This window comes from Bubalus kerabau, chromosome 11 (genome assembly GCF_029407905.1).
Source record: "Bubalus kerabau isolate K-KA32 ecotype Philippines breed swamp buffalo chromosome 11, PCC_UOA_SB_1v2, whole genome shotgun sequence".
Taxonomy (NCBI): Eukaryota; Metazoa; Chordata; class Mammalia; order Artiodactyla; family Bovidae; genus Bubalus; species Bubalus kerabau.
Genome location: NC_073634.1, coordinates 95874919 through 95901050, shown reverse-complemented (window position 1 = coordinate 95901050; position 26132 = coordinate 95874919). Strand labels below are relative to the sequence as shown.

Here is a 26132-nt window from a genome sequence, read left to right as displayed (position 1 = left end):
GCGCGCCTCCAGGCCGTGCTGAGGCCACTCACCAACTAGCGCCCAGGTTATTAGGAAAAGACTCGCGCGACCTCGGCGGCGGCGGCGGCGGCGCGGGCGTCGTGACGTCACGGGGCGGGGCGGCGGCGCGGGCGTAGTGCGTCACGGGCGGCTTGGCAGCTTGCGGCGTTGAGGTGTATACGCTTTGAGAGGGCCGTCGGGCCGCTGAGTCGGGACCTGCTTTGGGGGCATGAACAGAGGGAACGACGCCGAGATCACGAGGTGAGTTTGGCCGGGGCAAGCCCCTGGCACGTAAGCGCAAGCCACGCGAGGGGTTCCTTAGAGGAGGCTGCCGTAACGAGCCTGCTTCTCAGGCCCCGCCCCGGATTGTCCCGCCGTTGGCCCGGAAATAACAAGCCGAGTAATGACCCATCGCATCTGGGAATTTCGGGCGAGGGATCGGGAAGCCGGGATTCCAGGCTTGACCCCACCGTTACCGTTAGCTTTTTAGGAACAAGCGCCTTTGCTTCTCTGCTCTTCATTTTCCCCAGATGACTGTTTGTGACTTCCAGGATAGTTGTAGGTCAGCGTGGTGCGGAGCGGGGGCGGGGAACGAGGGGAGGTAGGTGAAAAAGCGTTTTGTGAACTCTTAATATAAGAGGCTGTCGCCATTGCAAACCCAAAGGATTTTGATTGTCGTATGCCATCCTGATCGCTTACCATACTTTACCGTTCCTAAGAAGTCCTGTGCTGAGCTGTCATGTATGTTGTCGTATTTAAACCTCATAACAACTCTTAAGATAGGGATAATTATGCCCCTTGTAGGAAGAAAGAAGAATCTGAGGCTCCGAATGGGGAAGTGGCTGGCTTCATTCATTCATTCGGTAACTACTGAGCACCAGCCAGGAGACAGGCAGCGTGCTGAGTGCCTGAGATGGAATCCTCAAAATAGGCAAGGCCCTGCCCTCTAATAGCTTACATTCTAGTGAGGGAAGAGAAAGATGAAATAGTATATGACACATTTAACTGGTATTATATGGAAAGAAAAATGTAGCTATCATAGAGACGAACAAGATGCTCTGCTCTATGAGGGAAAACTTTTCTAAGGGGGGGGACATTTAAGGGGTGATCATGACTTACTAAAGTCACAGAATAACTGGGTGCAAAAGCCAGGATTTGAGTGCCTATCTTTTGGTCCTATATCCTGCACTCTTCCCACTAAAAATGGCTGCCTGGTGTGATATTAACCCCTGTTGGTATTGTTCCAGTTTTTAGACATGAGAAAATCAGAAGGTTCTATTATTCAAGTTTCATCTCAAATGTCATCTCCCACAGACATCTTCCCTTTCCACTAATTCTAAAGTAGTCCGTTCCTCCTTGTCAAATCCCCCTGCTTAACTGTGTTTGGAGCACTTAGCACAAATTACATCTTGATTACTTATTTAGCTTTTGTCTTGTCCTGCTCTTCCAAATATAAGCATCTAGAGAGCAGAGACTGCTTGTTCACTGCTCTGTCCCCAGTACCAAGGCACTGCCTGAAAAATAGAGGCTCTGTAAAAAAATTTTTTGAATGAATGATCTGTAAGAAAGTAAAAGAAAAGGAAAGCAGGGAGAAAACAGAATGTTTCTCCTCTCCAGTTTCCACACCTGGGATTCTATTTATGCCTGTTTTACCTTTCTCCCAGGAAGGAGCAAACTGTGGCTTGTTCATTTCTATGTTTTCATAGCCAAGGGTTTAGCAGTTAGTAGTTGACAGACATAACAGAACAGATTGAACATGTGAGTGAGAGAGGAAGAAAAGCACCCTCATGTGTAGGTGTATGTGTGTGTTAGTCATGTCCAGCTCTTTGTGACCCAATGGACTGTCATGCCCGACTCTTTTGAGACCCCATGGACTGTACCCCACCAGGCTCCTCTGTCGATGAAATTCTCCAGGCAAGAATACTGGAGTGGGTTGCCATTCCCTTCTCCAGTGGATCTTCCCAATTCTGGGATCAAACCCTTGATCTCCCATATTACAGGTGGATTCTTTACCATCTGAGCCACCAGGGAACCCCTGTGTGGGGTAGATAGACACCTTTAACAAACAATTACCTGAAGGTTACTGTAGGCTTACTGTGTGCTAGCCTGTATAAGCTGTGCTGATATAAATAAAAGGTAATGCCAATGTTTGATATGTCAGCAGTTGTTATTAAGATGCAGCACTGATCTCGGAGGCCCTCCTGGTTTTATATGACACATTTTCTATACCAGGGAGTTCTAAAGTCTGGCACAGCCTTCCATCTTCCCAGTCCTTTTATTTTTTTCTTTCTCTGCCACATTATACATTAAAGCTTGATTTTATGTCTGTGGTCTCATTTTTGGTCTTTTCAACAACTCTTACGTTATGAGCAGGGTGAGGTGTATTATGTAAAGATGAGGAGACCGAAGCTAAGAGAGAAGTGGCTTCCTATGGAAAAACCAAAAGTTGAAACCCAGCTTTCTGAGCTTTCTTGCTCTTTCCATTACTGTCTCCATCGTAACCCTCATCCTCCTTTTGTGACTGTGCAATGAGACATTTCAGGAACTAAACCTAGTAATAATTTAAGGTAAAATTAATTGAATGCTTCCCTAGGTGCCATGACTTGTTCTTAATGTTTTTGGTGTACCATCTCAGTGAATCCTCACAGCTCTTGATTATCCCAATTTTACAGATGAGGAAACTGAGGCACCAAGTGGTTAAGTAACTTGCCCAAGTTTGCAGAACTAGTAAATGGGGGGACTGGAACAACTAAGGAGAAAGTTAGTCTCTTCTTCCCGGTGTCTCCCAAAATATTAAACATTATAAGAGCTAATTGATTACTTACTGTTGTTCTTCCATATCCATTCTCTTAAGTGTCATTAAGACTCTCTTTCTGGTGGTTTCCAAGTATTTTGGGTGACAGTTGTTGAACTGGTATATCATGTAGCAACAGAAACTTTGGCCTCCTGCCCAGTCAGCCTCTGGCTTCAGAAGAAAAAAACTAGTTTCTGCACACAGAACCACACCCCTTTCATCTAAAATGGGAGCTTTTGCTCTCTGGCTGCTGGAGGAGCTGTCCCAAGGGAACTGGTGCTGGGGCCCTGGTTGTGGAATAACTGAGGGCTTTGAAGGGCTGCCCAGGACATGCCCTCCTTGAGTAAATGTTTGTTGAATTGAGTTTGAAGCCTCTTGTTCACAAAGTGTTGCTCCTTTCCTGTCTGAATGTTCACATTTCCTTTAGTGTTTCATAGGGATTGATGGAAGCAGAAACCAAAACTCTTCCCCTGGAGAATGCATCCATCCTTTCAGAGGGCTCCCTACAGGAAGGGCACCGGTTATGGATTGGCAACTTGGACCCCAAAATCACAGAGTAAGTCTAAGATACCTTAACTCATTACCTACAGAATTGGGATGCTCCTGGTGATGATATTCAGAAGAATTTTCAAGGGCTATTGCATATATTTTGACCCTGTTATTTTTTAATTATTTTTAAAGGGAATGTGATGCTGTTTTAGCCTGTTATCTTGTCATTTTTCTAACATTTGGCCTCTTCTACTGCAAAGGCACAAACTTGAATACCCTGTGAACCATATATACTTTTTCCTGCTTGCCTAAGATGTTCTCTTAGTTTCAACTATTTTGAATCTTTGTACCCACGGATGAGGAAATTATATCCTAGAACCAGCCATGGGCATCCTTCAGATGAAGGAACAAGCAGAAGTATCAGTATTTTCACAAAAGGGCAGAGAGATACAACTTGACTCTAATTCGTGTTAAGCAGCCATGGAACCAAGGAATTTCATAAGGGATCTTAGAAATACCCCAGTCCCTTTGGTGTTCATTCATTCATTCATTGAATCATTTGAGTGCCCACTGTGTGCCAAGTGCCATGCTAGGCATTTTTCAAAGTTTTTAAATCTGAGGAGCCATCTCTTGTTAAAGTACAGAACCTATATGTAGAAGAAAAGCTCTAGAGCTACTCTGATTAAAGGGAGGACAAGGTGCCCCAGGTGCCTTTTGACAACAGCCACCCTTGCTTGGGCGGTCACTTACAGGGGTCCGTGGACGACTCTTGAAAAACCTCTGATCTGTTCCATCTCTTTTATCAGCAGATGAAACCAAGGTCCAAGAAGTGGAAGTGCCTTGTCCATGGTGACAAAACTGATTGAATTGTCTCAACTCCCCACTCTTTCCATTGTAGATATTGTAGTGGAAAGGAGTCTCTTAGCAGAGAGAATTGAGAGATTTTTCCTTAAGTAGGGACTGGTGATGGTTGATGGCAGGAGATCAAAGGGAAGTGGATTGAGCTGTACAAGGTCAGTGCTTAAAGCAAGCATGGGGTATATCCTCAGTGCTGGAAGTCACTTCCTTGGGGATGGTGTTAAAAGCATAGGGAGAAGAGACAAGGGAATCTGCTTGTTTGAGTCTGGGGTCAGAGGAGGTGTATAAGACGGTTGGGATTATGAGAGGAAAGAGATGTAAACTGATACATAAGGATCATGACAGTGTTCGGTTTCTTAAACCTGCTCAAGCTCAAATTGGCTCAGTGTAGGTGTTGTCGGGTCCCTCTAGGAAATATGGTATTTAAGATGTGTTGCCCCCTAATTATGGTACCTTGGTCACCAGGGCCCATCAATATAGACTGTGCATTTATTTTGACTCTCTATGGCTTGCGGCCTTGAGGATGAATGTGTGAACCTGCCCAAAGCTCTCAGTTAATGAGGAAATTAAACAGAGAAGCCGTTTCTATCATCTAAAACCCAAGCTGTGAGAGGATGCTCCCAAGAGTGGTTTCCATTCCCACCTCTGCTTGTCTGAGTGGAAATCTGGATCGTGGAAACAATGTCCATTGTTTTGGCTGCAACTCCCTGTAATGATACTCTTGTTCTAATTGTATCCTGCTGCTTGTCAGGAAGGTTCAAGTGGGCAACTGCCACCTCAGTTTATGTCATAAGTAGGAGTATATGAGTGTTTTCTTTAGTTGGAGCATGAACAGGAACACACTATCAAAAACTCCTCCCCTGATATCTCTGTTCTTTTTACATCCATTACTCAAGATATCAAGGACCAGACAACAAATCAGGGCCTTGCTGGCTCCTCCTGTGGGTTCCTACCTCTGTATCACCAGAGAGATCATTTCTACTGTCTTTCATCTATGGAGTCCTTATCTTAAAACATTTTCTCAATTAAACAAACTGATCCATTAAAATGTCTTCTTAAAGATATAACTACCAGTCGTAACTTATCAAATGCTTAGTGTGGCTTCATTTGGTTTACTTTATACAGCAAAGAAACCTAACATTGTAGTAAGGTAGGTCTTATCTTGTAGAAATACGTGATCTTCTTCCAAATTTCTGAAGTACATAAACTTCCAGATCCTGTTCCTTTCAAGGTGGGTGATGATGGACCTAGCCTAATTATTTAAGTACAGTCGTTCCCAAACATTGAAAAATGTAGAAACTTATGTGAGCATGTGGTACCCAGCTTATAGTTCAGTCTCAGAAAGTATTATTTGAATTCAGATCTCTAAAAGTTCTGATGTCATGCTACACAATTTTTCAGAGCAGCCTCCAGTTTTTGTAATTAACTGGACACCACCACAGATCTCTCCTAGTTCGTGCTGTTTCCCTCTTGACAGACCCTTCTTACCTCTCTCTCCTACACAAGTCCCATCCCTCTGTCCCATCCCTCTTCCTGTTATCGTATATACTGACTTGAATGTCCCTCCTACACAAATGTTCTCTCACTTCTTGTTAGAAGACAAGTGGTGGTATATATTTACTGTCATGAGTGATTGGCAGTTAAAGCAAAAAACCTTTTCTACTCAAGTTTTCAAAGTTTACTTCATAATAATTCTGTTCATCCTACATGTGTGTGCCTGGTATTAATCCGAGTCCTGTTCAAGTTACAGTAAGCTGTCCATCAGCCTGTTCTCGATAGGAGGTGCACTGCTGACTGACTGTGAGCACTCTGATATTCTGTTTACACTGTAGCCTTGGTACCGACCGCTTTAGGACCATGTTCCATGCCAGCAGTGTCTGTGTAACGATCTGGACTTAAGGGAATGATGACATACTCTTAGTTTTGGAGATAGCAGGTTGCATGCCTCTGTTCATTCCACTCCATTCCGATTCCTCTCAACTATACTATGTCTGATAGTTCTTAACCTGTAAAGTGAGACTGTTCAACTGAATGTCTTCCAGCTCTAATATTTCATTAGTTTCTCTTATTTAAGCTTGTAGAAATCTTGTGATGCAAGTGGAACAGATAAATGTTTCCCTGTTTTGTAAGTAAAGAAAGGTTAAGAGTTGATTCAGTTCAGGAAAGCAGTTAATGATAGAACTAATTTCCCACCACCTAATTTAGTTATCTTTGCACAAATAGTTTAACAGTCCACATAACTGGACAGTCATAACCAAAAGCATCCTATTCTAAGTTTTTCAGTGTAAGGACTTATTTTAAATGTTATGGGGCACAGTCTAACCATAAGAGTAAAAATAACAACTTTAAACATCATTACTAGTGCCTTCAGTAGAGAAGCTGAAAAAGTTACTGTCTATGTTATCTATTTTCCATACCATGGTTTCTTCTGAAAGGGTTAATGCTACGTTCTTTTTCAAATACCAAATGTACTGTATAGAACGCCAAATTAATAGCCACTGCATAAGAAGTATGAAAAAACAAAGTCAGCTGAAATTTTTTAAGAAAGGACATTCCTGATGGAGGGTAAATCATAAATAAAAGAATACCAGTATTGGGTGAGTAGAAGGCAATGGCACCCCACTCCAGTACTCTTGCCTGGAAAATCCCATGGACGGAAGAGCCTGGTGGGCTGCAGTCCATGGGGTCGCTACGAGTCGGACATGACTGAGCGACTTCACTTTCACTTTTCACTTTCATGCATTGGAGAAGGAAATGGCAACCCACTCCAGTGTTCTTGCCTGGAGAATCCCAGGGACAGGGGAGCCTGGCGGGCTGCCATCTCAGGGGTCGCACAGAGTCGGACACAACTGAAGCGACTTAGCAGCAGCAGAACATCAGGAAGACCTTTTTGACTAAGATCTTTTGTTAGTCACTCAAGTCATATCCAACTCTTTGCAACCCCATGGACTATAGCCCGCCAGGCTCCTCTGACCGTGGAATTCTCCAGGCAAAAATACTGGAGTGGGTAGCCAACCGTTCCCTTCTCCAGGGGATCTTCACAACCCAGGGATTGAACCCAGGTCTCCTGCATTGCAGGCATTTTCTTTACCATCTGAGCCACTAGCAAAAGGGGAATTTGAATACTAAATGATAATGAAAATAGTAGTTGGAGAGAGAGAATGCCATCAGATTGAGACAGGAGCTGTAAAATTTATTCAGACAAGTTTGAGTTTCATGCATCAATGGAAGAGACTCATGTGGGAGTTTGGCAGGAGACTGACATAGTGAAAGTGACGTTTTAGTAGGAAAATCAGACACCAGTGGTAGGATGAACAGGAGGGGCAAAGACAAAGATGCTGATTAGCTACAGACCTTCCATTAATATCACCCAGATAGAGACTGTGATCTTGGAGACCAGTGGGTGGAGTCTGAGAGATGAGGGAAGTGACTGAAGAGGAGCTAAGAAGAGCTGAAGACGATCACATTGTTTCTTGCCTGAGAAATGGAAAAGAATCATGTCCACATTGGCCAGTGGAATAGCTGGAGAAGGGCATAGTTTGTGGGGAGGAAGAGGACAGCCTGGGGTATATTAAGTAAACTTAAAAGCAGAGGAGAGGCACCTGGGTGGAAATGTCCTTCTGATGCAGACTTTCAGAGCTAAATGCGAGGGATCATAAGTTCACTAGCATGTAAGAACCATACTTCCCCCTGAACACACCCCTGATTCTCTCAGCTCTTTCCTTATATTTCCATGCTGCTTCTTAGGCTGACCCATGCTACTTCTTATGGTTTGATTTGCATGAAACAGCCTTTACTATTTGCTTATTCAAGTTGGAAACAAAATAAGACCATTTAATAACATATAGGGCATAGACTATAGAGACCCACCACATAATAATTTCTATAAGTTCATAGTTTTCTCTAAAACAAATTGGGCATTAAAATCAATCTTCAGTGTCATTTCGTTGACTTCCCAGTACCTACAGCATCGCGTTAAATTCCCTCATTTAGCACAGGTCTTTCACGACCGGCCCCCCTGCCCGCCTGTCAGCCTCTGCTCTTACTGTGTAAGAGTCTTTTTCGCCATTGTGTCTCCGCACAGGGCATTCACTAACCACCACCTTCTCTGTGCAGTAGGTCCTCTTCATCTATGTGCTCACATACATACCTCTGTGTGCAAGCTTCATGCTGTTCTAAAATTGTCTGACTACATCTCTCTCTCCTCGAACCAGAATGTCAGGTCTTTGAAGACAGAGACCTAGCTGTGTTCATCTGGATAGTTGGTCCAAGTGCCTAGTACAGTTCTTGACACATTAGAGGTGTCTATCTTAATCCAGTTCATACAGATTAATTTCTTCCGTGCCATCACGCAGGAAGGCCATTTTAAAAACCCATTTCAGACCACACTAATCGTGGTGCAGAAGTATCTGTGGGACTGGTGAACCAGTTCTTCAGCTCCTGAGGCTGCAGGGCCCACATTTCATTAAGTGAAGCAGGGCTCTGATGAGCAACGGGCCCTCCTGTGCTCCCATAGCAGATGAAAGTGCTTGCAGATGTGAAAGCAAGAGTCTTCAGGCTTTTTTCACTATCAGAGCTTGCAGCCCCCATCTCCAGGAAGCAAAATAGTAAACACTTCATTCCTTTTGTTTCGGTGTTCCGATAATTTCAAGAAATTATCAAACAAGAAAAGAAATCCCGGAGAAGTTGAAAGACATGGACCTAAGCAGATGTTCCTGGAATCTTAAGGTCGCTCTTCTCGGGCAGAACGCATTTGTTAGCTTTTCAAAGAATAATCTGTCGGAGGTTTGTTTTTTTTTTTTCCCTGAGTAAATTAAAATTCATTTCCTAGGAAATGCCGATCGCCTTACCTTCCTGCTATTAAGCAGAATGGAGCTAATGAAAAGATGACTAGCCCACAGTGGCCTTAGGTGGTTTAAAAAAAAACAGGTTTGACCCACCATTCATGGCAACTGGTGCTGCGTTAAGGTTTGAATGGGTGTAGTAAGTGGAAGATGCAGCTGTGAATGAAAGACCCTGAGAGATTCTTCCAGCCCATCTGTCTATGCATTTGAGAGACTCACCCTTGTCGTAAGCATGTTCAGAAAATCAAGTACCAGAAGTACCAAAATCAAATACCAGAAATTTGCACTTCAGGTGTCTCCCTTGCCCCTAAAGAGTCACCTCATATATTCTCACTGGCAACTGAGGTATTGAGATGGGAATTAAGAATTTGGAAACTAGAGGGTTACAGTTCTTTCTCTTTCAAAACAGGTCTAAAGACCAGATTAATATCCACAGTATGCCTTGGGATCCTTGCATCCTGTCCCAAAATAAGACCTGTATTATGTCTTCCCTGCTCCACTGTGTCAGGCACCTGATCCAGGATAATGGGCTTGCTTATTGGTATGCATTAGTCTCAAATTTAGTGTAGCTTATGATCCATTTCATATCTTTCTGCCTCCCAAAGGAGATTCTTACTCAAGAATAAAATCTTGATGAGTTTCTCCTAGAAAACAATGTGAATATAAATGCGGCTGTAACGACAGCTTTACTGACTCCCTGTGGGGTAGAATTCCCAGTAATAACAGATTTAGCATGTGGGCTGATACCTTTTTAGTATCACAGGGACAGCATTGTTTAGAGAAAGCCTTGACTCCATTTGAATAGTGCAGAGGATGCCAGGAGGAAGGCCAAAGGAAAAGGAAACGGGAGAGCGGTTGGTTTGTCTCACCCTCACATCAGATGACAGGAAGTCGGGATTGAGATTGGCCACAGCAACCTGTTAAGGCCACATCTGTTTGAATAACTTAAAAGCTCTATAGAAACCAAATAAGTTTTAGGGAAAGGAATCCAAGAAGAGGGTGAGGGGCAGAATGGCAGTTGAGAGCTTGGGGTGTACCTCCTGCCAGCAGTAAATGTCTTCCTTGGCCATATATATTCTCTATTCGACCACACATGAATTGTGTTAAAGCAGCAGAGGTTGGGAAGTTACCCACAGTGGGATGATCTATAGGACCGGCCAGATTCCAGGCCTTCCCTGGTAGCTCAGCTGGTAAAGAATCCGCCTGCAATGCAGGAGAACCCAGTTCAATTCCTGGGTCAGGAAGATTCCGTAGAAAAGGGATAGGCCTACCCACTCCAGTATTCTTGGGCTTTCCTGGTGGCTTAGACAGTAAAGAATCTGTCTGCAGTGTGGGAGACCTGTGTTGGATCCCTGGGTTGGGAAGATCCCCCTGGAGGAGGGCTTGGCAACCCACTCCAGTGTTCTGGCCTGGAGAATCCTCGTGGACAGAGGAACATGGTGGGCTATAGTCCATGGGGTCGCAAAGAATAGGACACAACTGAGCGACTAAGCACAGGTTCCCCTGCTCATGTGAGACCACCCTCCATCATATTGAAGTTCCACATGGTCCTGTGATTCAGTTGCATCAGGGGTGGAAACTCTTGGCCTCCATCATGTTGTGGTTCTACATGGTCCTTTCACTGAGTCGCATCAGAGGTAGAGACTCTCAAGCACTTAACGGAAGTGCCACTCGCTGTGGTTTGGCTTTTGGCAGAGTTTGTCTCAAGTGCAAGTGGGAACTCATGATTTACTGTGAGATCCAATGGGGAAGTCTTCCGAATTGTTTTCTTGTTTGTGTGAATGTGTAAATGGTACTTTGTTTATTTTTGAGATAGGGTTGGCTTTGGCTTTGGGAGTGTGGGTGTGTGTTTCTGATGGAGTTACAGTTATTCACAAATACTGTGTCATTGCCAAGAAATTAAAAATAAATAAATCGACACTATTTTTGAACTTTGCTCCTAAAAAAAAAAACAAATGGTGCTTGTGGGCCAGACATCTGTTTGTTAGGTGTGGGTTTTTTGTTTGTTTGTTTGTTTGGTATTTTTGTGCTGGACAGACGCAGAGCCATGACAATTCTAGTTCCCATTCCAAATAGAGGCAAACAACTCTGGTTGCCAGATAACGGTGCAGTTTGAAGGAGAGACGGCAAGGCGGGGGCCGGGGGGGTGGTGAGGTTTTTGTCCCTGGGGTAAATTATCTCCTGCTTTTATCTCGCACTCAGGCTGAGTGGCAACCAGACTCCCAGAGCATCTCAGGGGCTGTTCTTTCTCCACAGATACCATCTCCTCAGGCTGCTGCAGAAGTTTGGCACGGTGAAGCAGTTCGACTTCCTCTTCCACAAGTCAGGTGCTCTGGAGGGACAGCCTCGAGGGTACTGTTTTGTCAACTTTGAAACTAAGCAGGTAGCTGAACTTCTCCCCCTTGCCCAGTGCTTAGCCTCTTGTAGTTAATCTTTGCAGCCCTCCTGACTGCTCAAATAGCAGATCCTTGTGGGCAGGAGCCATGTCTGACTCGCCCACATATGCTGGGCTCTGAGCCCTAAAGGAGACCCTCAGTCAGCAGCCGAGTTATCGGCCAGCTTTCAAAGTCTGCCCCTGGCCGGCTGGCAGGCTGAGGCGGCTGACCTACTTTCCTGGCCAGATGCTCTGGGGTGCCCATACTAGCACATGGATGTCCTCCTCCCTGTTCTCTTTTGTTTGGTTCTTTCGTGGCTGGCCAACAAAGCTGCCTTTTCTTTCAGAGTTTGGCCCCATGGTGCAGAAACCCTCCCTGTCTGTGGTGAGCCACCCACAAACTGTCTTTTATTTTGATTTCTTAAAAATGTATCCTCCTCCTCGACATCTCCGAATAAATGTGGACAAGTTTGAATATATACAGAGAATGAGAGCGCCAGCTTCAACCGTGGTGTGTCCACGATCTACTATTAAAATGTAGTCCTGAGAGTGGACATGCATTGATAAAGGACTTGAATTTGAATGTTACTAAATATAGAGACACTGTTTATAGTTCTGTGACTTTATTAGTGATATGTGAGAATGTTGCCTAGTTTCTGTTTTACTAATGATAATTGTATTTGGATATTTTTCCTATAAAAGGAATACTTGTTTCTTATAGATAAAATATAGATAAATAATTTCATATATCAGTCTAAAACCCAGAAATAACCAGCTTTCAATATTTAGTTATATATCTTTCTAGTCTCTTCTTTCTTCACATTCACACACACATATACATAAAATAAAAACACATGTGCACAATTTAAAAGAACACATGTAGAGCTTTTAACACACAAATAGGATCGTGTATCCTATTTACCACTGAAAGTAAATTTAAATTTTTCCTGTCATCCGGTACCTATCAAGATAACATTCTGTATCATACTGTGGTTTCACTGGTGTAGCTACAGATAGGTGTAAAAATTCACTGATCTATAATACATTTTATTATTTAGGCCTCAGTTTAAAAACTAACCAGTATCGTCTTTGATGACTGCATAATATTTTATTCTGTGAATATGTGATAAGTTACATATCTAACCTCCAAATGTGTAAGCAATGTGGTGAACATCTCTAGCTCTATGTGAATATTTACTGTATTCATGGAAATGGAGTGGTTGTCAACAAAGGCCATGAATTTTTTCCTTAATATGACTGCCAAATTGCCTTCAAGAAATAACGTGTCAGCATGTTCTGAGACTATCTGAGAATATCATTTGTCCCTACCAGTGCTAGGGATTTCTTAAAACTTTCCTCTAATTTTTGCAAATGTGATAGGCAATAAATGATACATTATTGTTCTAATTATTCAAGTTTGTTTTTTTTTTTTGAGGGAACTGAAAGTGTGCTCTATATAGTTTGTATTCTAAAATACTTAATTCTTCCCTAATGATAGAGTGCGTTGAGGATTTTTTACATGACCACTAAAATCATTGGTCATGTTGAAGATAGATGTTGGTTTAAAAACACTAAACTGGAAGTTACAAAGATTATTTCTGGCTCTTTTATTTATTAACTTTGGGCAAGTCTAACTTATTTTGACCTCAGTTTTCATCTAAAAATGGAAATTAAAAATACACACACTCCTTACCTTTTAGGAAGTTAAGAGAGTAGGTGAGGGTTCATATGAAAGCATATTTGGCATTTAATAATACTGTTGGATACATGAATTTTGGAACAAGTTAGAAAGATAGGAAATTATTTTTAAAACTATTTATCACCTGCTGGCGTCTTATGACTATTGATGCTACAGAATTAGTAGTGTCATGTAAATTCTAATTCACTAAGTGAAACTTAAAAGAAGAATAAAATATCTCCTCTGTTCCTCTAACTCTGTGTGCCATAGTGAGGCACAGATGCCAGTGAGTACCCACAGTGGGTACTCAGATATCTGTTGGATATCATACTGGTAAGACCCAGAGGAGTAAGAGAATCACCGGTAAAACCAGACTAGAATGTTTTATGCTGAGGCCTCGGACTCTCCTTGTTCCTCTTCCTGTTCCTTAACAGGCTCTTCACTCCCAGTAAATGTGGGTAACATTTGGCCGAATGCCTCCTGGATACAAATGGAGCGGAGGAGGCTTGGCAGGATGGAAAAGTACAGCCAGGCTTCCTGGGAATGTCCTCGAGTGCCTATTATCCAGCCTCAGGAATTCCTTTCAACCTCGTTGCTCCTGTATCTGATGGGGAAAGGGTCAGGGAACTTCTGGCTCTGAAAGCCAGGTGCAGAGATTGGCTCACACAGATACCTTGCTCATAGCCTCTTTGACTCACTCCTGCTTTTTCCGGCCTGGTTTCCTTCACTCCCATATCCTTTGAAGCCCTGTAGCTCACTTTGGATTCAGGGTGTATCAGCCCTGGTCCAGGATATAGTGTCAGAGTCCCCAGGAGGAGTACACTTTCTTGACGTAGTAGATGTTACTCTAACTTACAGAACTGTGTAGAAAGATATCACCCAGTAGGGACAACACTGCTAGCTGACGTTGGTTGAGTGCGCACCACGTGCTCCATTCTTTACATGTGCTCTTCTACTCCTCTGACCACTTCGGAACAAGCAGTATCCATATTTTGCAGGCGAAAAAGCTAATATCCAGAGAGATTAAATGACCTGTTAAATATTATACTGCCAGTAAGTGGCAGGCAAGATTTAAATTTTTGTTTGACTGGGTTTACAAAATCTCATACTCAGGCAGGATTTAAATTTTTGTTTGAGTTTATAAAGTCTCAGACCCTTTTTATTATTCTGCCTTTTTTTTTCCCCTTGTAAATCCTTTGCCACTTGTTTACCAAAACAATAAGAAATTCAGCCATCAAAGCTAGTGAGACATTTGAGTCTTCTACTGACATTTATCCCTTTCCTGAACAGGAAGCAGAACAAGCCATCCAGTGTCTCAATGGCAAGCTGGCCCTGTCTAAGAAGCTGGTGGTGCGCTGGGCACACGCTCAAGTGAAGGTGAGTCTAACGGGCTAGAAAGACTGCATCAGCTTGTCCTAAATCAGGCTTTGAAAAGACAGTTGTCCACTCGCCCATTTGCATCCCAGCCTCTGCACATCTGGAACAACCACACGCTGGTCTCCTTGTATTCACCATGTGTATTTCCAGATTTTTCTTTTGAGAAACATCTCAGGAGGGATTAAGTTCCTTCGCCGTTTCCCTCCACATACCCACAGATTCTGTTTTTGATTGATTTTTCCATGTGACTGATCTGTCTACTCAGACATCTATCATTTATTTATTTATTTATTTTTGGTAGGAGTTCTTTAGAGGAAAAATGTATTTATTTTTTAAATTAGTTGCTTTAGGCATTATTAGACTCTTCCCAGCCTCTCAGTTCTGTGGCAAGTTTGAATTGTTTATGCTAAATACTTGAGAAATGGGTAGTTTGTAAGAGTGCTTAAAGCACTGGCATTTCCTTACTCGAGAGATTTTGAGAGTTATTTGTGGGATTTGCGATGCCTGTATTGACTCCAAGGCCCAAGCAGTGGTGAACTGCTGTGTTCATCTCCTAGTATTCTCTTGGGAAAATGTGCTGGAAAAGCTACAACCATTGAAAAAGAAAAAAGAAGGAAAGAATGGTATTCTGTTTCAGCCAGCACAGGTGAAGTATGCGTTTACGCTGGAGCAATCCACAAAGTTGATTCTCTTCTTCCTGCACTGTGGTCTTAACAGACCTGCCTGCAAAGGTTTGTTACAACCAGATTTGGAGCCTCAGTCTTTATAAATGACCGTAATGCTTGATCAGAGACTCCACCCAGCAAGCTCCCCAGAAAAGAGTCACCAAAATAAAGACATTTGAGTTCAGTGTCGAAGCTCAAAAACAGATTGCAGACAGTTTGGATCTTTTTGAGTATTTCAGGATTTCAGGTAATCACAGAGCCTTCTCAATTTCCAGGATCCATCACCTTAAAAATAGAAACAACAAGGAGAATTTCTAAATGCTTTTTTATTCAAAAGAAAATCAAGTCTCATTTGCTAGACTGGCTATCATCTTCTCATCCTGCATGTCTTTCTGACCAGAGACTCCTGATTGCTCTTTAACATTGTATTTACCTTTTAAAAGAAGTATATAATTATCTGACATCAAATAAACTGTACTTTCCTGGAGAATGTTTTCTGTATCAGTGGCTGAAAGCCATTACTAGTTCTCTTCTCCACATAAACCTGTGAAGAGCTGACTGTTATGGTTGTTACTTTGCAGCAATCAAGCAAAACTTTAAACTGCTTGGAATAAAGCGAAATAACTATTGGAAGAAGTGATATGTGACAGAATCAGAATGTGAGAGGGCATTCCTGCTGTGTAGCTGTACCATCTCTGAATTTAAAGGTTGAAATTCTTTCTCCACCAAATAAGGAGGATTATTGGGTAGATGGGAAGCCTCATCTAAATTTCTTTTTCTACGTTTATAACCTTTATGCTAAAGCTGGACTTCTGCATTAATTCTGAACACAAAGCAGACCTAAGATTGTCTAGAAACAATCTAACAATGGGCTTCCCTGGTGGCTTAGTGGTAAAGAATCTTCCTACCAACGCGGAAGACTTGGATTTGATTGTCTGGGTCGGGAAGATCCCCTGGAGGCGGAAATGGCAACCCTCTCCAGTATTTTTGCCTGGGGACAACCCATGGACAGAGGAGCATGGTAGGCTACAGTCTCCACGTGGTCACAAAGAGTCAGACATGACTGAGAGACTGAACACACATGCTTTCTAAGGATACACTGATAAGATTAGGGTTTCTGAACACATGTATTACAGTAAAGGGCTGGTTTCTGCCTGAGTGGGGTAATTTGCCTTTTTTCTTACTTTCAGAGATACGATCATAACAAGAATGATAAGATCCTTCCAATTAGTCTTGAGCCGTCCTCAAGCACTGAGCCTGCGCAGTCTAACCTAAGGTAAGAAGGTGTCCTGTAGGAAGACACAAGTATTGCAAGAGCTGGAGCCATTTCTTCATTCTGGCACTAGAAACCCTTCAGACCCTTTAGAGTGGAGCCTACTAACTTTTGCCATGCTGAGAGATGTGTGCAGTTAGTCTCCAGAATGTCACCTCCCTCCATACCCACAAGAGTGTGTACCAGCTGTTTACACAGTTCATACACACAAAAGAGGCTGGGTATACCTACCACATACCAGCTATTATACTTGGCACTGGGAACACAGAGGTAAATCAGATACAGTCCTTGCTATAAAACAAGCATTTTAATAAGGCCTTGATTATCTTCAACGTTTGTCATTATACACTAATTCCTCCCCAACTATGAGTTCCTTTATACAGAATTTGGGTTTGCAGCACTTTAATTTTATCGACCATTTCAGCAAATGTAACAGTTTTGGTTCCAGTACGTACAAATTGTCAGTTACTTCCTTGGAGTTAATTCAAAACAGAAGGAGTTGAGGGTTGAATAAAGAAAGGGGAAGTTAAGGGTGAGCAGAAGTAGAGGGGCTGACTTTGCACCATAGCCTAGGGAGAAATGTTAACAAGAACAAAAGCTGAGATTTTTGGAGCTTACTATGAAGCAGGCTCTGTGCTAAACACTTTACATGCTGTATGTCACCAAAGTATAAAAATTCTGGTGAAAGTACTTTGTATTCATTTTATAAACGAAGAAACTGAAGTTTAGGGAGGTATCTTGGCCAATATCACACAGGTTGAAAATAGCAGAGTACAGATTCAAAGCCAGGTTTACTGAACTTGAGAATTCAGTCTTTCAGTTACTGCTTGCAAGCAGCTCCAGGCTGTCAGTGCAGGACTGCAATTCTAACACCTGCTCTGAGAGAGGGAAAGATGTGTGAAAGAGCACCAGCCTCTCATATGCATCTGAAATCAACACGTCATAGAATCAGGAAAGTGATACCTGTTTGGACAGAGGGTTAGGGTAAAAAAAAAAAAAAACAAAACTTTTCTGTATATTATCTGCACCAAACAGAAGAGATTTACAAGCATCTCATTAAACTGCAAGGAGGGGTTATCCTGAAATGTTTCTAGGAGTAATAAAATTGATAGTTAATTTTATAGTTACCAATTTGTCTAATATCATTGATGTTTTCTTAATTTTGTGCTGCTTTATTTTGTACTCCCCCAATTTTTTTTAACTAATAACTTCACTAAGTTCACTAGGAGCTTATTTCAGCTGTCCTATTTTCCCCTTAAGATTAAACCTCGTCAGTCACTGGTTTCGTGGAGGTTTTTGTAAATCTAACTCCTCTTGGGAACAGACAACTGCATTGATGCTTGGTGATCTCCATGGTACTGTGAATGTCTTTCGTTTCTTTCACTCTTTGTTCTTTTTACTAAATAATCTAGCCTGGTGTTTTCCATTTATCTTTTAATCCAGAGAACCTCAGCTTACGTGTTTTGATTAACATCTATACCTAATTAGAGAAGGTTGTTTTCCCTGGGACCCATACAGAATGGATGGCTGGCTGTTAAATTTTCCATTAATGGAAAAGGTGTGGAATGCACCTCAGTGAGACTTCAGAGTTCTTTTTTATGGCAACTAAGTTTTTTAATTTTACATTGCCCATGTAAAATCTTGAGTATATGCAGATATATACTTTTTGAGGATTTCTTAAAGGCTATGTATACATTCCCTCCCAAGTGTCTATCCCTGACTGTAGACTATTGACAGAGTCAAAGTGGAAACTAAAGGAAGCCATAAGCCAAAAAATACTGTAGTTGAGTGTGTTGCATTCTGACCTGGGGATAGTGGTATCCTTGATCAGAAGGAAATTCCTCACAGCTTCCACAGTGTCTCCTCATCCCTTCTCTCTAATACATGGCTACTCAGCTCCCAGCCTAATGAAGAGAAAAAAGCAAGGCCTTTGATGATAAACTGGGCTTGAATCCTGGCTCCACAGTTTGTTAGCTATGTGAACTTTGGTTGAATCACTACCCTTCTGCATTTGTTTATCTATAAAATGTGGGCCGTGTAGTCAAAGTTATGGTTTTTCTAGTAGTCATATGTGAGAGTTGGACCGTAAAGAAGGCTGAGTGCCAAAGAGTTGACATTTTTGAGCTGTGATGCTGTAGAAGTCTCTTGAGAGTCCCTTGGACTGCAGAGAGATCAAACCAGTCAATCCTAAAGGAAATCAACCCTGAATATTCATTGCAAGGACGATGCTGAAGCTGAAGCTCCAATACTTTGGCCACCTGATGTGAAGAACTGACTCATTGGAAAAGACCCTGATGCTGGGGAAAATTTGAGGGCAAGAGGAGAAGGGGGCGATAGAAGATGAGATGGTTGGATGGCATCACTGACTCAGTGGACATGAGTTTGATCAAACTCAGGGAGATAGCGATGGATAGAGAAGTCTGGTGTACTGAAGTTCATGGGGTCACAAAGAGTTGGACACGACTTGGGGACTGAACAGCAACAACAAAAATGTGGTTGATAACCCTCGAAATATTGTTGCAAGGATTAGAAACAGTATAAGTAAAATGCTGGGCACACTTCCTGGCTCATTGTAAGTGCTCTGTAAATGATAGCCTAAACATACATTTGTCAGTAAAAAGGGACTTCGTACGATTTCAGGGATGTTTTTTCCATTATTATTCAATGATTCAGAAGGTGGTACTGTATAAGAAAGAGTTCATAGTATGGCTCTGGAGTCCAGCTGTATTCAAATCTCAGCTCTGCCAGTTACTAGCTATGGGCACTAACCTTTCTATGCCTTTTTTTCTTTGTCTGCAAAATGAAGAATGTAACCTACATGAATTATTTCTTCCATTTTTATTGTGGTAAATAATATACATTTATGCATAATATAGCATTTACCATCTTAACCATTTTTAAGTGTACAGTTCAGTGGTATTAAGTACATTCATAATGTACAACAATCACTACCATCCAGCTCCATAATTCTTTCTCTCTCGTAAAACTGAAGCTCTGTACACATTAAACAATCACTCCCCATTCCCACCTCCCCCAAGTCCCTGGCAACCATCATTACACTGTCTGTCTCTGATTTTGACTGCTCTCTTAAGTATTTCATTTAAGTAGAATCATACAGTATTTGTCTTTTGTGACTGGTTTGTTTCACTTAGCATAGCATCCTCCAGGTTCTTCCATATTGGAGCATATGTTTCTACCACATTTTGCTTATATATTCTTACTTCAGTAGACACTTGGGTTGCTTCCACAGTTTATCTGTTGTGAATAATGCTACCATGAGCATGGGAGTACACATCTCTCTCTCAGACTCTGCTTTCAATCCCTATACAAATTATCTTTGAGTGCCTACTGTCTGCAGGTACTAAGGTGCTGAACAGTGTTGGTGTCTGAGGTTTAAGTGTAATAATATACAAAGTATTCCTAACAGTGTCTTACAGAAAAAGCTTAATAGATGTTTCACCCTTGATCTCTTTCCTAAAATAAGAACAGTTATTTTTGTGGGTTTTTTTTTTCTCCCAAATAAAACTATATTCCTTTTGTTGTTCTTATTTATTTATTTATTGGCTGCACCCAGCAGCTTGTGGGAAGTCCTGTTTTCTATGAAATGTTTGTATGTTTGTGTTTGAGTGTCTTGTTGTTTCTCTGATATGCCTGAGAGCCACAAAGAAGATGAAATACATAGGGATTCTCTGAATGTATGCAGGCCCACTCTGATGCTCTGCTGTCCTTTTTCCAGTGTCACTGCAAAGATCAAAGCCATCGAAGCAAAGCTGAAAATGATGGCAGAAAATCCTGATGCAGAATATCCAGCAGCACCTGTTTATTCCTACTTCAAGCCACCAGATAAAAAAAGGACTACTCCTTATTCTCGAACAGCTTGGAAATCTCGAAGATGATGGTTATGAATGACTGCTCTCCACACCTGAGACCCTCTGCCTTTGTACTTGTAGCTGTGAACAGTACTACCCGACAGAGCAGTCACATGTTAGCGTTTGGTAACATAACATTTTTGGATGTCCTTCTTATGGATGTTTCTTCCCTGAAGTATGTGTGGAATTGAGCATCATCCAGAATAAATAGGATTTTATCCAAAACTGTGACTTGAATGCTGGGATGCTCTAGTTGGCTCGTTTGTTTGGATTTGTAACTCCAGAAACATTATATAGTGTGCCAGAAAGAAAGGCAAAGACAAAGAACGTTATCATTCAAATCAGGAAACTTAATTTATTAAGAGCTGTCTTTAAAAAAAAAAAAAAAAAACATTTTTCTGTGCTCAGTTGTCTTTACAACATAAAGAAAAAGTAAAAAAACAAGGGAGGGAAGTAAGAAATTTTGAATCATGCTCGAAACTGCTGTTCCAGAATTTTCTATGGAAATCCCTCCAACTGGACTGAAAAGAAAAAGTTCTTGGCAAAAAGAGCTGGTTCTTTGAGCAAATGTTGTGGTAATCTGTTTAAGAATTATGCTTATTGTTTCAAAATCCCAATTAGGAAAACATGGTGTATATCTTTTAAAAGTGTTTGCGTCGACAAAACTGTAGACCGAAATTTAGCATTTTGTACCACAGCAGAAGTCCTGTTTGAAGATCCAACTTGTATTCTATCGTGATCATTTTTTAAAAAATCTAAATAATCCTGCCTTCTATAATACCAAATGTCATTATTAGTGTGGGACTTTTAAAGTTGCATTTATTGCATGAGATTGTCTTAATAGCATGAGAATGTTCTGTTTGGAATTATATCATGATCAATCTAAATAGAAAAGCAGATATCTTTGAAAACTTGCTATATTGATTCTCTATCAGACTTAGACGTTACCTTTATTAATAACTGTAGGGGCCTGAGTAGAAGAAATTGTCTCGTGTGGGGCTCGATGGGGCACACAGTGGACATGGAAAGTCAGTGGCGCGGACACTGCTCTGGCACCGAGATTGCAGTGACCTCATGTTTTATGTGGTTTATAAAGGCTTGAAAGACTGCATGACTTTAAAACAATTCTTCATTTGTAGAACCTACTTCTCAGATATTTTTTGCCACTTTGAACACTTTGAGTATAACAACAGAGGAAGAACAACAGCCGATCTGGGAGTCTGTCTCTGTCAGCACTGTTGGTTGGTCATTTTGGTGCCAGGTGGACAGGCTGTTTCACTGGGCAGCACCATTGCTTCTTTAGCATGTAAATCATTTTGTTACTTAAGGTGCCACTCAGCGATTACAACTGTTTACTGTCATTGTTCCCAGCGAGAGGAGGCTCTCATTGTAGGAGCTTAAGTCTTCCTATGAGCAGAAATGAATTTAAGACACTTGAACCAAAACTTCAGCGTAGTGTAGTGTTATAATTCACAGAAGGGGTTCAGAGAAATTCCTGTCACCTTTCCCAAGGTAAAACTTTTCAGATATCGTCTAGTGTTATTCTGCCTGCAAAACTCAAGAGCTCAGTGTAAGATGCAAGTAACTCTCCTTTTGTTTGGGGGATAGTTCAGGGAAGTGGGAGCATTATCTCCCATTTTTCTGGTGACTTCTCTAAGAATGTAGAATTCACCATTTTACCCTTGAGGTCCTCTAAGAGCTATGGTGGAATAGGACTTAATGCAAAATAAATAGTCTTCTATTTTTAATAGGAACTTAGAAAATACTTAACTTTGGATTATCTGGAGTTGTTTCCTTTAGAAACCAGAGCTATTTATTTGTATTTAAAGCAATGTTTATTATTTGTACCGATTCTTACTCCTTTGTGTGAATAAATGCAAGACAGTGTCTGTGGTTATGTCTTCTCTCGTCCGTCTCCTGCACTAAAGACTGCAGCTCTCTGGGAGGCTTGTTCCTCCTTTGGCCACGGAGGTGTCCAGGCAAGGTGCTGCTTCTAAGTGCCTTCTCTGATCCCAGAGGCAGGTCTCTGCACCCTTTGTGCCTGCCTCCTTCTGTTATAGATGAGCAAAGAGACTAGCTGTTCTCACTGTACATCTAACTGTTCCAAAAAAGTTGTTAATGGAGGCCCCTGAAGTAGGAAAATGTGTTTGGTCCCTCTTTCAAAGTAGGGTTTCAGAAGAATAAAAGTACGTGTTATAAATATGCTGAAAGCAGTGTGGTTAAAGGTTTGTTAAATATGAGTATTAACTTGGTAAACTTGTTATGAGGTTATCTGTACTTTAAAATTATTTGTTGGCTTACTGTTTTGCTAAAATTATGTCACAGTTTTGATTTTTACAAGAGTGAAGAATTGAGGGGCATATCGCCTTAATCTCAGCTCTTCTTTATCCCTTGCAAAATGTAACCCTAACCAGTAGACTTTCTGTAACTGGAATCTCAATGTTAGGAGAAAAAAAAATGACATGAAAGATTTTTCAAAGCATATCAAAAATCAGCAGCAGCAGTTTTGTAAAACCAGATATTCTAGAGCTGTTCCCTTGTCTATTAAGGCATGTACAGATACTTTCTAAATCACCAAGTATATCTACATTTTTAATACTACTGTATAAAAGAATAAGATTAATTCTTACCTTACAAGTTAATGTTAAATAGTTCCTTTCTGTAATCATTATGTTCCTAAAAATGATTTGATTCTACCATATTTATCCTTGATTTCTCTTTTTCTCTCCTGTTCCTTCTACCCAGTCCTTGAACAAATCCTGTCAACTCCACATTGAAAATACATCTTGAAAAATGTTTAAAAAACCTCATCTTAAGTCCAATCATTTTACTATTGCAGTACCTGCCTAATTATCTCCCTGCTTCCACCCAGTGCCTCCACCTTAACCAGAGCAATCCTTTCCCCATCTGAGCGTGTCATTCCCTTCCAAGGGCTTTCTGCCACACCTAGAATACAATCCAAAGACCTAAATGACTTGTCCCTGACAACCTGCCTGACCCTGTAAGCCTCTTATCCCTTTTGTTCACTGTGCTCCAGCCTCAATGGCTTGGCTACTCCTTGAGTGCTAGGAGGTCCTACCATGAGGCCTTGGCACTGGCTGTTCACAGAGTCCATTCCCTTATTTATTCAAGTCCCTGTTCAAAGGACCATGTTCAAGAGGCTACCTGACCTCCCTATCTAAAATCAGCCCTGTCACTTCTAATCACTCCCCCTTCTTCATTTTCTAAACAGTCCTTGTCACTACCTAACATCATATACAAAGTTACTTTCTCTCTCTTGAGCGCATGCTCTCTTTTTTTTTTTTTTTTATTAGAATGTAAGTTCCCTGGGAGCAGGAACTTCTGTTCACTGCTATGGCCCAACATTGAAAACCATGCCAGGTAGGGACTTCCTTGAAGTCCAGTGATTGGGACTCTCAAGTTCCCAGTGCAGGGAGTACAAGTTCAATCAGTGATCAGGAAACTAAGATCCCATATGCCACACAGTGAGGCCAAAAAAAAGAAAACAATGCCAGGTATGTAATAGATGCTTAATAAATATTTGTTGATGAAAAGTCAGAATTGTGGTACTTGAGAACTGAAGGGCCTTGAGAGGCCCTCCCACATAACCTCCTCACCGTCCAGATGGGAACAGCACAAACACAGAGAAAAGGCGACTTGGCCAGGATCACGTTGATAGGAGAGCATTAGATCAAATCCTAGCCCAGTGTTTGTTGCGTCAGCAAACTGGCCTGTGCCCTCTTTTCGTACAGCCCCCAGAGCTAAGAATGGCTTTTACATTTTTAAATGGTTGAGGAAAAAGTCAAGAATACTATTCTATGACACATGAAAATTAGATGAATTCTGAATTTCAGTGTCCATAAATAAACTTGTATTGGAACATAGCCATGTCTATTCATTTACATATTGTCCATGGTGATTTTCCCACTACAATTACAGAGTTTAGTGCAACAAAGACTGTATGGCTCACAGAGCCTAAAATATTTACCATCTGGCCCTTCATGGAAAAAATTTGCTAACCCCTGCTCTGAAGTTTATTCCATTCATGGAAATGTCTTTCTAAACCTTTTTGGTGTCAACAGTTCCAGTGTTAAAAGCAAATCAAAGCAGCACAGAGGCAATAAAATGGTGTCAGTTCCTTATCACATCTCTGGACCCATTTACGTCTCATCTTTTGGGATGGAGGACCGGCTGTCCAAGCCTCATAGCGTCACTGTACTGGAAAAAAAAAAAAAAAAAAAAAACTATACAACTATAGGCTAAATTCCCTCATCCTACAGGTGAGGAAACCAAGGGTCAAAAAGCTTCGGCATTCAGTTTGGGCCTGAGTTCTCAGTAAAGAACCCACCTGCCAGTGCAGGAGACGCAGGTCAACCCCTGGGTCAGGATGATCCCTTGGAGAAGGAAAGGGCAAACCCACTCCTGCAGTATTCTTGCCTGGAAAATTCCATGGACAGAAGAGCCTAGCGGGCTACAATGCATGGCGTCGCAAAGAGTCAGATGGAACTGAGCAAAAACACACACAAGCCTGAGTTAGACCTCTAGCCCCAGCTATGTGAGCAGGTTAGTTGGGACTCAGTTCAAGTAACAAAAACCCTACTCCAGCTACCTTCTGGTAGGAAATTTATTGGCTCATGGAACTAAGAAGTCCAGGTGTTCAAATGGTATGGTCAGGAATCTGTCTGTCTCTTGATTGTGTTTTCCTCTGGGTTGGTTTCATTCTCAGGCAGGCTCTCCTTAATGGTCTCTGGAGAGAGACTTGAATCCCAAGTTAAAAAACACAGACCTGTCAGAATTTCTTTCTCTTAGGACATAGGGCTACATAGTCCTTCCTCTGCTTTCCGTCTGACTTGGCTAGGATTCCTGGTGATACAGAATGGCATTTTATTTTTAATATGCCCGGTGACCTTTCTAAGGTAAAAACAGAATATAAAATTTAACCTTGAAAAACAAAATTAAGGTTTCCTCCTCTGAAAACAGGCCTCTCTCCCTGCTGAAAAGCTTTCTGGCCAGCCACTTCATCAAAAAGAAAGTGGATCATTCCTCAAGCATCTACACGTGGCAGGTGGGGAAGGTGTATAGATGGGGAGGCGCAGTCCCATACACCACTGTGTGCCTTGATAAAGGGAAGATTTGGGAGCTGCAGGAGTGCGGGAGGTGGGTTCTTACTCAAACTGGAAATGGAGGCGGGGCCAGAGATGACTTCCCAGAAGAAGCAACACCTGAACTGAGTTCTGAAGGCTGTCTACACACTAACCAGGCAGAAGGTGTGAGAGAAGTGTTGAAGGAACAACAAAGCCCAGTGAAGTGATCACTAGAGTTAATCATAAAAGGAATTAAAACACCCAAATAGTCAATGGATATTCATTGGAAGGACTGAAGCTGAAGCTCCCAATTCTTTGGCCACCTGATGCAAAGAGCCGACTCATTGGAAAAGACCCTGATGCTGGGAAGGACTGAGGGCAGGAGGAGAAGGGGGCGACAGAGGATAAGATGGTTGGATGGCATTACTGACTCAATGGACACGAGTTTGAGCAAACTCCAGTATTCTTGCCGGGAACATCCCATGGACAGAGGAGCCTGGTGGTCTACAGTCCATGGGGTTGTAAAGAGTCAGTCACGACAGATCATACATGCATGCACACCCAGAGAACCATATATAACTTATGTAATATATGATTCTATAAATGTACAGCTTAAATATGTAAAGCTTATTTAGGAAATTGGATGTGTTATATATATAGTAATATAAAGTATATGATCATATATAATATAATAAAGTGACATAATGACTAATAAAGCAACATATGATAATTAACTTTACGTGACCTCTTTCCATCTTTCTTGTCCCTGAAGCTGCCTCAGCACCTCTCCCTTAGATTATTCCAGTGTCTTCAGGACTCAGGGCAGG

General features: G+C 41.7%; 2 protein-coding genes across 4 annotated transcripts in view; one reads left to right on the top strand and one right to left on the bottom strand.

The window, feature by feature from the left end:
* The window catches only part of MRRF (mitochondrial ribosome recycling factor), a 55788-nt gene extending 55612 nt beyond the window's left edge, over positions 1-176 (bottom strand). Inside the window, exon 1 of one of the 2 annotated variants that reach the window (XM_055541052.1) lies at positions 33-176. The gene's annotated coding sequence lies outside the window, so the exon portion shown is untranslated. The remainder of the gene's footprint in view (positions 1-32) is intronic. The other variant, XM_055541051.1, reaches the window with a different exon arrangement.
* On the top strand, positions 123-22108 carry RBM18 (RNA binding motif protein 18). 2 transcript variants are annotated; one of them, XM_055541054.1, is made up of 6 exons: positions 123-261; positions 3222-3350; positions 11242-11368; positions 14328-14414; positions 16270-16355; positions 20089-22108. In XM_055541054.1, the coding sequence occupies exons 2-6, from the start codon at positions 3238-3240 to the stop codon at positions 20246-20248; spliced, it is 573 nt and encodes a 190-aa protein (XP_055397029.1). In that variant the 5' UTR covers positions 123-261; positions 3222-3237; the 3' UTR covers positions 20249-22108. The 2 variants fall into 2 exon arrangements, with proteins under 2 accessions (XP_055397029.1, XP_055397030.1); XM_055541055.1 differs by lacking the exon at positions 3222-3350 and having other exon boundaries at positions 133-261.
* Positions 22109-26132: the final 4024 nt, after the last annotated feature.